General features: G+C 37.2%; 1 protein-coding gene across 6 annotated transcripts in view; it reads right to left on the bottom strand.

Moving 5' to 3' along the window:
- The window catches only part of TRAK1 (trafficking kinesin protein 1), a 123,827-nt gene that overhangs the window by 10,382 nt on the left and 98,560 nt on the right, over positions 1-14,885 (bottom strand). For 3 of the 6 annotated variants that reach the window (XM_025189033.3, XM_014577914.4, XM_025189031.3), the window contains 2 exons: positions 14,191-14,507; positions 9,068-9,283 (listed from right to left, as the gene is read on the bottom strand). In XM_025189033.3, the coding sequence (XP_025044818.3) occupies positions 9,068-9,283; positions 14,191-14,507 (533 nt within the window). Of the gene's footprint in view, positions 1-8,953; positions 9,284-14,190; positions 14,508-14,885 lie in introns of all 6 variants that reach the window. The other 3 variants (XM_014577911.3, XM_014577913.4, XM_025189029.3) reach the window with 1 other exon arrangement.

Raw genomic sequence — 14,885 nt, forward strand, 5'->3', positions numbered from 1 at the left:
AGCAAGTTTCGGAGCCATGCATCTGAGAAGCTTGAGAAACAACCAAAGACGTTAAATACTATAATCAAAGATATCATGATTGCATAGGTTCTTATTTACTATCGGAGTTTTAAAAGTTAGTGGTGGCCAAACTAACATGCACAATAAAACATGCCTGTGATTTTCTCCCATCCTCTTCCCCTCAGCTCTTGGAGACATTTTTCTGACTAGGCCTCATTTTACTGGCTGTCAAGTATGTGGCTGCTTGACAGATTGACTTGGAGAGAAACCAGACACCATGCAAAACTTTCAGAGAGTCTCAGAAATAAGCAAGGCAGGTGTTGACTGTGGCTGTATTTCCTCTTTCATTTGAAAAACATCACAGCTCAAATACTCATGTGCAGCCAGGCAGTCCTTAAAGTAGGAGATCAATAGGGTGTAAGGTGCGAGAGAAAGCATGGGCAAAAGTGAAAGGTGAAAACAGAAACATGAGTGTATAAGCACATGATAGATGATTCAACAGGAATGTAGTGTCTCCATTTTTTAAACAACAGGACATATTGCCATGTATTAATGGAAGATGATATTTTTGGTTAAACATACTGGGGTGCATCCTGTTAGCACGTATTGCTGTTAGTACAAATATTAAAAAAAACCAAAGCAAAACCCCCAAACCAACCAGTTCTACTTCACCTCCATAGATGATAGTTATGATGGTTCTGGAATCCTGTGGCTTTTAGAGATTAGTGTGAACAATGTATTTATCTACTGTATAAAGGAGCACAGCCTAGCAATCATGATTCTCTGCATATCATGAAGAGTTAAAAGCTGAAAAAAAGTTATTTGATGAAAACATTGAAGGACAGATAAAGTGGAGATAAAACAGTTCTTGGGAGATGAGGATTAAAAACAGAACAATGCAACGCTGGTTGAAGATTGTGAGCTCGCCCCCGATTATGCACATGGCTACAGGATAGTAATGTTACTTCCCTCCCCTATTGATTGCTGTGTTTCACTGAAGAAGACACCAATTGTGCTTCTCCTCAGATCTGAAATGGGCACATTGAAGATATAGCTGCATTAGCAAAAGCAAAACTCATAATTAATGAGCCTGCGAGATAGGAAAAGGCTGCTAAAAGGATAGAAGTCATGGATCCCAGTAGTAAGGGATAAATCAAAATGATTAAAGAGAAATCAGTATCCAAAGCCATAGATTTAACTCTCCAATACCACTAAGAGAACGTGGACCAGCTTCATCCTCCATCAGTCAACAAAGAAGTCTATCAGATTGCTGTAGCATTTTCCATCCTTTGAACACAATATGAGGAAAGTGAGAACCCATCACAGTAAATGAGCAATACTTCCCAAAATGGCAACAAAAAACTTATTACGAGACAAACCATCCTACCGGACACGGACCATATTCTGGGCCGAGGTAAACTGGTTTGGAACTCAAGGGGACTATGTAAATTTAACACTAGCTGATGATCTGGCCTATTACGTTTAATACAAAACTTTTCTGCAGAATTCATTGAATGCTCAAGATAAAACAGCCAACCCTAAGAAGAGATAAAATGCTCTGCTGCCATCTGCAGAGCTGATTTCTCTCCTGCATATTCTTCAAACATCTGCAATGCTGATGGGTAGCAGGCTATTTTAATTTCGGAATCCTGCCTCTGTCTTGTTTTATACACATTTCATTACAGAGATACTTGCTAGAGCCCTGACCATTGCTATGCTTTTATTAACAATACTTTAAAAAAAGACAATTAACAACTAACATTCACAGTAGCATTAAAACAGAGAAATTGTGCAAAACACAACTTGTTTCTAAAATTTAAAAAATGGTAAGAAATTATCTTGAGGAGCAAAAGTGATTTTCATACCCATCTGTGGAATTTAGGGCAGCTCAAGTCTGTTTCAAATTCCACAAGGCTATGCACAACATCATGGGGCCATTCTGCTAGCTAAATCTAGCACATGCAGACACACTCTGGCCACACTCCTTCAACACTCAATTGGCCATTTAATCTGGATTTATAATCCCTCTGTACCACTAGAGATGCACAAAGGAATGATAGCAAAGGCTAAGGTCTGGCTCACCCACAGAGCACAGGTACATAACTTTGGTTAGAGGACAAAATGGGAAAAAAACCACTGAAATTAACCAAAAACTATTATAAAATTGGGTCATGATTCCTCTTCGTTATGCCAACAATACTGACTGATCTTGTGGAAGGCTGTACTGAGTAGAATGCATTGAAGGACTTTGCACTGCAGAATATTTGATTAGATCTGTAGCCCTCCTGAAACAGGTGGAGGAATTGGGAGTATGAATCAAAGTCTTGGTTAACCAGAAGACATCTCTTGAGGCCTTAGAGATAAGTTTTGTGTTTTTTAAAGGACAAAGTAAGCCATTTTGTCCAGTATTTATGTGGGCTTGTGCTGAGGAAAGGATCTAGCCTCTCATCTTTGATTAGAGAGTGAGATCTCTTCTGTCATTACCCTTCCGCAGAAGGAAACTTGTCCTCTAAATCCACATTCGCCTGTCCCTTCTTTAGCAGGGACTGGCTGGAAGCAGGGATGAGAGAGAGAACTTCAGTTGGGAGGAATTAGCTTGACTCTTTGATGAGGTCAGTAGATGGACCGTTAAAGTATTAAATATTTCTTTTATTACTGCAGTGAAATAAAAGTCACAGCTGCTTTAGAGGGGATGGGAAGGAAGGAAGGAAGATGACGAATAAATGCAAGATCCGTATGACGGCATGTTTTCTTCAATGATGCTATTTTGGTATGAAACACGGAGACTGAAGGCCCTGCATCCAATACTGCTACGCCATCATCAACATACCCTAGAAGGGGGGAGAAATGCTTGAACATAGCCTGGCAAAAAATATCATCTCTGTCATCAAGTGCCACCTGGCACAGTGGTGGGTATGTTTTAGGTACTACCCATAACTCAGCATTGCTTATTCTCCCAGACAACTGAAGATGGCAGTTCTGACTCGGAGGCTACGTCTAGACTGCAGAGTTTTTGCGCAAAACCAGCTGTTTTTGTGCAAAAACTTGTGGAGCGTTCATACCTCAAGTGAGTTTTTGCGCAAAATTTGAAAGAAAAGAGGGGTTTTTGCACAAGAGTTATTCCTCTTTCTGCAAGGAATAAACTCCTTTTTGTGCAAGAGGTCTTGCGCAAAACGATGTGTGTGGACAGGGAACTGCCTCTTTTTGTGCAAAAAAACCCTATTGAAAAAAGCACAGGTGCCCTGGTGGCCATGCTGTGAATAGCTATCAGCGCTTTCTTTCGAGAGAGCGTCCATGTAGTCTGGATGCTCTCTTTCACAAAAGTGCATTGATTTTTCAATGTGGACACTCTCTTGCGCAAGAAGTTTTTTTTGCGGAAGATCTCTTCTGCAAAAAACTTCTTGCACAAGAAGCTTGCAGTTTAGACATAGCCAGAATGAAAGGTTCCCTCCAAATAGCTTTACCTTCTCTGTTGCTGGCGAGAAAGGTAAGCAAGGCACTTCTACCGCCATCTCGAATCAAAAGTTAATGAAACCAGAATACTGATAGCTCATGAGAGAACTCAAGAAAGCTAAAACATTAGACACTAGAGGAAGAAGGACTAAATTTCCTGGCTTTTGTAGAGAGAGTCCAAGATTCCATATTAGAAATATTATTTTACGTGGACCATTATTAATGAAGATACTGTTTACAGCAAAAAACAAACTAACACACACAGCTTGACACCACCTAAAATGATTAAAGTTTTCTTGTTTGTTTTACATAACATTAAATATACCTTGCATTAGAAACAAAAATTGAAACATAACTGAGCAGGATAGGTATAAGAGTGAGTAATTGTTTAAAAGAATGGCCTGTAATGGAAGCAGATACATTAGTTCAGCAAGGGTATTGGTATCAAACACTTTTTATTTGGGATATGATTTTTCTAAGCTGTTGACTGAGGTCTGCTTGCCACAAAATTAGATAACCATAAAGCACAAAAATTAAGAGGTTTCACATTTGTTTATCATTCATTTAGCTTCTACCTGACTGAATGCAGTTTAAGGTATTTGAGTCAAACTATAATACTTTAACAGCATTAAGCTAAAACAACTCATCCATGTACAAAATCGACTCAAATATTCATCTGATCTTAGAGAAGATAATACAAATGTGTATCAGCACCTTGTTTTAAATATAAGTGTATTTTATTAACAATGTATGGAAAAATAATAATCTCTTGTAGACATATATTATTCTTCCTAAAAGCAATCGGACTTGAGGAATTTATTAAGTATTTCCATCAATTTAGGCACTTGCTTTGAAAAACTCCCCTTTCTTACTTTTAGATGCCCAGTTTTTAAAAAGAAATAAGTGCATAGGCCTGAATCCAGAATCCTTCTTCACACAAGTAATATGATTCAAGTCAAAAGCTGCAGGATTAATCTGCACACCCTGAACCACCTTATAGATAAGGAACATTTAACTTTATTCATAAGCAGTCCTATTAACTGCAATGGTACTACTCACATGCTTAAAGTATATTAAGTCCTTTGCTAGCTTAAGGCCTATATAAAGAAGTCTCCATCTGAAAATACCTTCTGTTTCATAAAAGGATTCTGTCAAGTTTTAGACCCAAAATAAGGTTATTTTTAAATAAAGTATAGAAATACAGTTAATGTAATTATGTTGCAAAAGTTACTTATCCCAGGACTATGTGATGTGTACTTGAGCACCATCTACTGGCACTTTTCCTATTAATGAATTATTTACAAATATGCACTCTAGAGCATTCCTAAACAGTCTTTATTTTGGTGATACACTCTTTAAGTGGTTTTGAAAACTTTAGCAAAAGAAAACTTGAACCAGACAATCAATTATGAACTGAAACTGACTAATCTGGTACAATGAAGGTTTTACCAAAAGGAAAGAAACAGTATGAGAGCTGAAAAACTAGACAATTAAGTGCATGAAGTTTTAATAATCACAGATATTACTGGCACAAAGAAGGATATTTTAAAAATGTACGGGATTCAACTTGACAGTATCCCTTTAATATCCTCACTATTTCAGTTATGTTGAACATCCCCATGTCAGAGAATATTTCCCATAGAATCTGGATATTGGTCACAGCCCTGATTGTGCAGATTTGTGCACATATTACCTGGAATGCTGTGTAGGCACAGTAGTTCACCCATATGTTGCTAATTGCAAGATCAGAGACTTAATTTGTACTGAAAAATCTTAATACCATGACCAAAAGTTTTACTCCAGTCTCATGTGAGGAGTAATAGAGATGTAGCCATGATAGTCTGGTCTTGCTGAAACAAAAGAGAGGACTATGCAGCACTTTAAAGACTAACAAGATGGTTTATTAGGTGATGAGCTTTCGTGGGCCAGACCCACTTCCTCAGATCAAATTGTGGAAGAAAATTGGCATGACCATATATACTAAAGGAATACAATAAAAAAATTTATTGTATCCCTTTGGTATATATGGTCGTGCCAATTTTCTTCCGCAATTTGATCTGAGGAAGTGGGTCTGGCCCACGAAAGCTCATCACCTAATAAACCATCTTGTTAGTCTTTAAAGTGCTGCATAGTCCTCTCTTTTGTTTCATGTGAGGAGGTTATTCAAAGCATTTTTATTTTCTGCAATTCTTACAGCAGAAGAGAAAAAAACCTCAAAAACAAAAATCAGCCAACCCTTAGAGAGCAGAAAGATTTATGTCCTAGCTCCTCATCCAAAGAGTAGACAAATTGCAGTGCCATTTTTTTTGGGGGGGAGGGGAGATGAGGGAGCCCTAAGACATCTTAAGCACCACCAGGTAGCATCAGTCATATTTGCTCTCTTCAACCTAGATATCAGAGCTTAAAGGATCATTGCAAGCACTCATCAGCAGGTCACATAGAGCAATCATAGCAACTCATTTTAGCTGCCCATAAAGATGTGAAATGGAAAAAGGCTCCTCTCAAAGCCACCTGATGGAAGGGTGTGGCTCTCAGAGGTAGAAAAGGCTTCTTTCATGCAGGCTGGTTTGTAAAACTCAGAAACAGATATATACAAAGAACTGATACTTAGCCAAAAGGCTAAGGAGATCCTACTGTTGCACACGATCCTGTAAGGGTTCCTAAAGCTGTAACATTTTTACGGTCTGATGAGAATCATTGTAGGACAGGTCCTTTCTTGCTTCAAGACACCTCTGATGTGAGACTTCCGCAATGAAAAAAAATGTGTATTTTTCCACAAAATGAAATGTGATCATCCAGATTGCTTTCTATATTCTTTGTTTTTATTTCAGCCATGTGTGCTTAGGTAAGGTTTTATTCCTTTACATCCTAGCTTCTCCACTTGTTTGATCTTGTAATGAAATCAGTCTTGTTTTTGTGATACTGCTATGCGCTCTTATGGAATGAAAATGAATGGAAGGTCATAAATAACTAAATAAAAATCAGCATTTTATGTCATTGCAAGATCAGACAAGAGGAGAAGATAAGCTGAGAAAAGCATTTTTCCAATATTTAAATTAGCTTTAACTAATCAAAAGTAGAAAGAAACATTATGAATCCCTCCGAGTAAATCCTTTTGCCACAATTGTTCCTAAAAGATAAACACTGATTGTGTACGCTAGATTTAAAATGTAAACAGCCATAAATAAATATTTATTCTAGGGCACTTTTCACTGTAAACTGATCTGAGAGCTTCCTCATCATGGCAGTCTCTTTTTTCATTGAGTCAGGTAAGTGAATGTTCCATCAGGCCCTTCATTAAGGAACCACGGTGCCTGTTTTAACCCTTTTGCTTACATGAGACATTGTTTTTCTAGTCTTTCAGGGTTTTCCTTGTGTCTCATTGCAGGAGCTTTTCCTTCAGCAATGTCTTTTCCTTGAAGAAAAAAACAATTACAGCAGGTGTATAACTCATGATTGCTGAGGTCAGACAGATATGCTCTAAGCTGCTTGAAGGGTTATACTAAAGCTTCCCCTGAACATCAGCCACATGTTTTACCCACATTTGTTAAGAGATGAGAGAGCTTATAAAGCTCAATTTAAAAAATTACAAAGATGACAATATGTTTATAAAGTCTTCATTCCAGTCATTTAACAGCATAGGAGGTAGTCAGTAGCTTCCAAAGTGCTGAATCATTCCAGTGGGAAAAAAGGATACTGCAATCTCTCATCCCTTCACTTGAATGAGCCCCATTGTGACTACAAATCTGTTTGTGATCCACTGATGTACTTAGGTTCTCCACTGTGGGGAAGAACAGGCTATACCAAAAGCTGTGCCATTTGGAGGAGGAGGAGGAGATGGAAGATGGTTCTCATTTTCCATGGATTTTCTCCTTCCACTTATTAAAGTTATTGATCATCGTCATTCTAAATCATCTGGGTGGCATGCCCCCAATTCAGCAAGGTATTTAGTTATAATCTGAACTGTGAATAAATGAGTACTTGCACTGTGGCCAGTGTGATCACTGGTGGGACTTCTCATATACTTGTCATTAGACACTTGCCAATTTCTTTGGCATAGTCAGCAATTTTGGAAAACTGTTTGAGATGGGGAGAATTCCTCCCCATGGGAAAGGAGAATCCTGTTCCGATGGCTTCAAACCAAATTTGCAAAGAAAAAAACTGCTTTCCTGTCAAGCTTAACTACAGCCAATTAAAGTTCCACAAACACTTATTTTATTCATAATAAATACCAGTCAGTGGGCAATATCAATTGCTAACATCGATTTTGGGTAATTGCAATATGAAATGAAGGTATTCAGTAGCTCATAGGATCTGATTCCTGCTACAATCTGCAGGGAAAACACATCTTTACCCTAAGTTAAGGGCATGATTCTGAGAGTTGCTGAATTCTCATTCACTCTTATGTGATCTAAAGATGCTTAGTACCTCAAGGCAAGTTCAAAGTACCTCAAACTCCAGCCTTTAGAAACCATATAATTTCCTTTGACTGCACAAAGTATAATTTCATCCAAAAGAAAAAAGTGTCATTTGTAAAATGACTAGATATTAATGAATTTGTTTTCATGGCTGGATTTGTCAATGATAAAGAATCATGATTAATATGAAACCAAAAAAACAAATTCTCAGATACAAAACTACTCCTCCCTTCCCAACTTAAATCTATTTTAAAACAAATTTCAGTATACCTACTTGCAAGACAATTTGTAATAGAAGTGTAGCCATAAACTCTGACATGGTTCTTAACGCCTACTGCATGAAACAGTCTAATGAATCATTTAAATATACTAACTAATGCTTTCAGTCTGAAGGATAGAATTTGGGAGTGGTTTAGTGGAAGTGACAAACTGGTGTTTGTAAAGAAAATCAGATGTGATTACTTTATCTTCCACATACAAAATACCTTTAATTTTTAGCTGGATGACCAAAATCTTTGTGGGTTGAATTTTAAGAAATTAATTGGACACTCAATTTGGAGAATTACTTTGTGTTTTCACTTAAAATTAAGCATTTATTTGTTTAACAAAGAACTGCAGTTTTTCAACAGTTAGCCTTATAGAATCCAGCTTTTTCTAAACAACAATTAAAGGAATGTGGCATTATCCCTTTTGAATGTTAAGAAATATATTATATAAACATAATATATATGTGTGCATATTATATATAGTGTATATGTAATATACACATATCACATCACAAACCCCAGTCTCTTTTAATCATTTGAACGAACCATCTCCTTTTAGCAGCCTTTTCTCATCAAACTAAAAAGGAAAAATGAACCATGTGCTTTAAAAAAATGTGAAACCAATTAGATATGTCAAAGAAAGGAGCTCTGAATTAGTGTTAGAACAGGCGTGGTTTAATTACCGCACGCACAAATGCGCAGAAGCTACACACAAAGCGACACTATGGATGATGCTCTCTAGAGATGTGAGAACAGCCCAGTAATCAATATCCTGTAAAGATGTCAATTTTACTGGACTTAATGATGTTCCCTCACCAGACCCCTCATCATCGGCAGTCGTGGACTCCTGCATCTCCTCTGTCAAAGCCTGAGACTGGCTTGGATTATTCTCGCTGTCTGAAACAGTCACTTGTGCTTGTGACCTCTCACCTGAGGTCTCTGTGTGCTGAACTGGCGTCGAGGTAGTTAGGCCCTTGTAAGAAATGTCACCTGTCTCATCTTCTTCATAATCATTAAGGCAGTACACTTCATCCAGGTCCAGGTCCAGAGTTCTGAAGCCCTTAGTGACGACCCCAGGCCTTGGGTCTAAGATTCCCCCCAGGTGAGGCTGAGCTAGCTGTTGCCAATGATGCAGAGTGACTGAACCTTTAAGAGGAACAAAAGACAAAACAAAATCAGCATGCAAACCTGAATATTTCCCTCAGCTGAACATCTGGATAGTCTCATTTCACTCATTTAAGTCTCAATCCTTGTGTCACTGATGCTTCGCCATTGGTTCCGTGCCACCTTGATCTGGTCTTGAGTTTTTGGATTTAAAGGGTTATCCAACCACACAAGAATTATCCCTTTTAGATAGCCCCACACCAGCATGAATTAAAGCAGTTACATAACCACCAGACAAAGCAAGGGGGCCAAATCCAGGGTGCATTAGCTCTTCCTTATAGCAGGGAGGATAGGTAGTGACAACTCCCCTCAGACCATACATGCTGGGATTAACAAAACACAGAACTGAAGACAAAGTACATTTAAACAGCATACTAATCACCATAATTGGCAAAGTCAGAAAAATGGGAACCAAAGAATTCTGCCGTAAGGTCAAACATCTAAAAAGGGAGATATCAGCACACATTAAAATTTTCTACTGGTAACTAATAGGATAGCAATTATACTGAGGATGCTAGAAAACTATATCAACTCATGTTTAAAAGGAAGCAAGAAAACACTAATGGTTTATCAGTTCTAATTATTTTTATAGACTACCCAAGTCCTTATGCTACTGAAATTCACTAGTACATAAGCATACTCTACTTACTGTACCTCCAATTTCATCATTGGGAAGTAACATTTTGGGTGTGGAAAAGATATATTTTAAAAAGAACCAAGAAACATGAAACAATTAGCCAGCAAGAACAATTCATAAGTGAGCGTACACATCATTCCAAGGGTTCAGGCAACGGACCTGATCCTGCATTCATTTATCATTGATTTCATTGGGAGTAGGATTAAACCCTATATCAAAACCCAAGAACTCAGAAATTGTGCTCTGATCAGCTCATGTCAATTACTCCTTTATAATGTATAGAAAAGATTAGTTTCAGATCCCATGTTGGTGACATACCTGAGTACATTTCTATTCACACAAGCAAAAAAATTATTCAATACCGATAAAAAGAATTGTGTTCATTCAATGTGATACAGTGTAATAAATAGCGTGTTTGGCTGCAATGCGGTACTTAAGACAATCAATTTTAAATTACTTGGTCTTCTATGTGCAAAACCTAAAGAACCATGATACTGTGGAAGGATTGCATGAAATTAATTTAATGTGTTTGAAAATTTAGAGTATATTATTACTTCACATCAATGACAACAAACTACATAAAATATATTGCGGATAGTAATTGAACTTTGGGGACTAGTGAATGTAGAGAGAATGGGTCATTTATTCTTTGTTTAGCTTTACTGAAATAAAGACAAAGATACACATATTTGATTAAACTGATCCTGGTACAGAGGGCCAGCAAAATGCTTATGCTCTAGCTAAATCTATCTTTTGATGGACTACATCGGATCTAAGTTGCCCATTGGCCTCTGTAGTAGGATGAATGTCACTATTTGAAAATAATAATTACTGGACAAAGAAAAGTAACTTCTCCCCAATACTTATTTCGGTGCTGTACCACACAAGTTTTGCTTTGTGACGATTCTACTACAAGAGTTGGGTAACAGAGATGTTCAGACATTAGTATGTCTTAATAAAAGCCACAACCCCCCATGGGATATTTCAGAAAGCAAATGACAGAAACCAAAACCCCTCTGTTGTGCAATTCTATCACAATTCTATTTCAGGTTCGTGCCTTGACTCTTACTCATTCTTTATGTTAAAGCTTTCAAAGAGACAAAGAGCCCTTCACTTCATGCTTCACCAAATTCCTCATCTTAGTAGCAACTTTATAGAAAAAAAAGCAGTTGTTGGGCAAAATGGAGATCTTTGCCGTGGTGATGTACTAACCCTCAACAACTTTACTTTTATTCCAAACCTAGTATTTCTATTTGCCATGTATATACTATCATGGCATATTTCAAAAATCATGAAAGTCAAACCAATATAAGCATCACTGCATATAGAAGGGACTTTCAGCTACATCTGCATTGTGCTGTATGAAATAGTATTATGTTGTATCTCCATTATACATTTCTTTGAAAAGTGATGAAATTCTGGATTTTTTTCTTGAGAAAAATTATTGCAAATGGAGAAGGCAACATAGCTTTCCTCTTACAGTCAGATCCAGATATAGTAATAAAATACAAAGAATTGTTTTAAGACTCATTCATCCCTCAAAAGACAATCAGAGTGGAAAGCAGTGCTGCTTTAACAAGCATTTGCTACAGCAAATTCTTGTAAATTATAAATTATCAGAAGGAAAATCAGGGTAAGTAGAACTGCGGAGTAGAACAATTGGACCTCAGAACAACTAAGGACAGCTGAAATTTTATGTATTTTATTTGCAAGCAAATGGTTAAAAAAATGTATTGAAGAAGATCAAAGCTGAGAAGCTATTTGATTTGTGTACTGTGTGGGCCATGGGAAGCCAGGAAACATATCATGAAAGTGCCATCACTGATAGATAGATACTGAATGACTGTGAAAACCTCAAGGCTGTATTTCATTACTGGGGGGTTACACATGGCACTTATGGTGCAAGATGCTATGGATACAGAAGACTAAAAACTGGATAAGGAAAAAAAAAGACGAAGCAAAACAAAACCGTCTGTTGAAATGAAGATAGTCCCACTATTTTCTAAATGTGTAACAAAGCCTCTTTTCACTTTTTAATCACACCTAGTTAACGGGCAGGGGACAATAGGAATATCATCTTCACACACTAAGGGTACGTCTACACTGCACGCTTATTTCAAAATAGTTATTCCGAAATAGCTTATTTCGAAATAGCACGTCTACATTGCAGGGAAGACTCAAAATTAGACTTAGGAAGGCTTATCTAATATAGATGTACTGTCTCGATTTAGAACCCCAGGAGGCAGTGGGGAGGAATAACTTAGAATGGCCCTGGTGAGGGGCTATTTCAAAATAGTAGCAGTGGAGTGTCTACAAATGCCTTATTTTGAAATAGGCATTATTCCTTGTAGAATGAGATTTACAGATTTTGGAATAAGCTGTTCATTATTTCAAAATTATTTCAAAATAACAGAATGGCGATGTAGATACGCATTGCTATTTTGAAAGAATGCTAGTAATCTTGAAATAACGGTGCAGTGTAGACCCACCCTGTCCACTATTTCTTTTACTGTGATTTATAACACTAATTCAAAGGAACAGAAATCAGATAAATTTGAAGTGGCTTAACAAAGCATGGATTGTAATTTGTTTGGATTTATCCGGCACGTGTATCCTTAAGATAAAAACCTTACTGATAACAAAATCTAGTAAAGATATAGTGAACTACACTTATAGCAGGCAGGGAAAATATTCAACATTTATTTGCTCCATGAGAATGGTCCATGTTTTCTAAATTTAAGAAAAAAACGTAATGAGAATAATTTAACCTGAATAAGAGATGGAATTACAATAACTTATTTTTTAAAAGATGGCAAATATCATTCATTAAACTTAGAAAATAGACAGAGATACAAGAAAGTGTTACAAATAGACTGTGAAAAAATGTGCTGAAAATGTTCAAGAAATTTCAAGGGAAGGAGTGAACTGGAAAGAACAATACCTCCTTCCCACGCTTCTCACATCATGCTGCCCCACCCCCAATAAGGAGCAAATTGAGAAAATTAAAAAAGACAGACAGAGAGAAAGAACATGAAGACTGAAAGAGTTTATTGAAGGAAAAAGCAAGGATATAGAAACCAATATATATGTTAAGTGAAGTTTGAACATCCCTTTTCTAAAAGCAAAACAAGAACTTCAAATTCTTACTACAGTATATGAAAATAATTATGAAAACAGAAACGATGACACAAGGAGAGAAGAACTCAAATACTATGGTTATAGAGTCATAGTAACTGCAGCATGACAATTTCTTCCTACGAAAAATAAAAGTTTCTCTACTGAAAATACTCATGAGGCATGTTCCATGAAGATTCATTAATTTTTTTAAAAAAAGGAAATACTGCAAATTCATGGGTGAAATTAAAATGTGCATGAACCACTCCATGAAATAGTACAGTTCCATAAAAAAAGAAAACCCACAACAATCAAGAACAAAAACACCAAGCAGAAGGGAGGTTCCTAACAGGATTACATGACTGCATACATGAAATCATGCTATGGCAACCAGATGATGACCAGTGAAAGTCTGAAATAGTGCTAAGTGCACTCATTCTGTGACCTTCTCAACACACAAACAGAAATGTGCTTTAGCTCTGAAAAGCAATAACACTGATATTCTTAGTCTGGAGTACAGACCACTAATTATCTTACTTTGTTTTCTGATGAGGACATATATAAGAAGCTTGGCTGAAATCTAAAAAGACCAAAATTTCTATAGTCCTTAAACTCAGATCCAGAGGTGTAACAGTTGAGACCCAAGCCTGCAAAACACTTACTCATCTCAGTAGTTCCATCAAAACCAACAAGACTACTCATAAGAATAAGAATATTAACATGCACACCTGTTTTCAGGACTAGGCCTGATGCTCTCCAATTCTACTCTGATAAATTTAGATACTTTACAACTCCCTGACCCCTCCACCCCCAATACTCTAGGCATACATGATGTTCATGGAAGATTAGTTGTGGGATTCATTTCAGTTATAACATGGCTCTACTAAAATATTTTTGAACTATGTGTTCTTAATTACACTATCCGTGGTGTGATTTGTTTTTATGCAGCACACCACTTTTTAAGGCTTATGGAGAAATTTATTTTACTTTTAAAAGAGTTCAAACCAACAGCGAGGATGACTATCTCTAAAGTAAAAAGAGTATGTATTGCAGAGATTTCCTGCTTTCTGGTGATGGATAAGAGACCACAGAGAGTCACTAAGAAGAACAGATAAAGGCCGAGGCCCTTTATTATCACCTTCAAGGGGCTTCACAATCTGAAGCTTCTCTGGCAGGTACGAGCGACTGCTGATGGACATTCCTGAATATCCAGTGAATTCTGAAAACCTGGAATGAGTTCCCAATGACATGATGCTCTCAGTTGGAGTAATGGAACCACTATGAAGTTCACCCTTCTCTGCCAGTTCCCGCAGCTTCCTTTCCTGCTCCTCTTCAAAGAACCTCCGCTCCGAGAGGTAATTCTCTCGCCGAAGGGACAGCCTTCGAAGAGCTATCTCCAAATCACTAGAACCCGGTGTCCCTGGAGTCCCAGGTTTCTTATTCTTGTCCTCATTTCTAAACACAACAAGAAAAAGAAGAAAAAAAATGCTTAAAAGAGCTTACAATTAATCCGCTATTTCCTAGGCAAACACCAATATAGTTTTACACTTGTCATATCTCAAAATATGCTAGTCTTAGAGTGGAGTCTAGAAGACACACTTGTCTTTAAAGTGACTTCCAATTCTGCATACCAAGGACGTGAAATAAAATTAATATTTTAATCTTGGAATACATCTTCCACAACTTAGACTCTTCTGTCTTCCATGTACTGTGGAAAACTCTTTCCTGGCACAAATCATGGTGGAAATAGATGTGTGTCAATTAAAGATGCAATCCTACAAAGGGTTGAGTGTCTACAAAGGGGTGCCGATTCCTTTCTTCTCCTCCCTCCTC

This window comes from Pelodiscus sinensis, chromosome 2 (genome assembly GCF_052426305.1).
Source record: "Pelodiscus sinensis isolate ZL-2025 chromosome 2, ASM5242630v1, whole genome shotgun sequence".
NCBI lineage: Eukaryota > Metazoa > Chordata > Testudines > Trionychidae > Pelodiscus > Pelodiscus sinensis.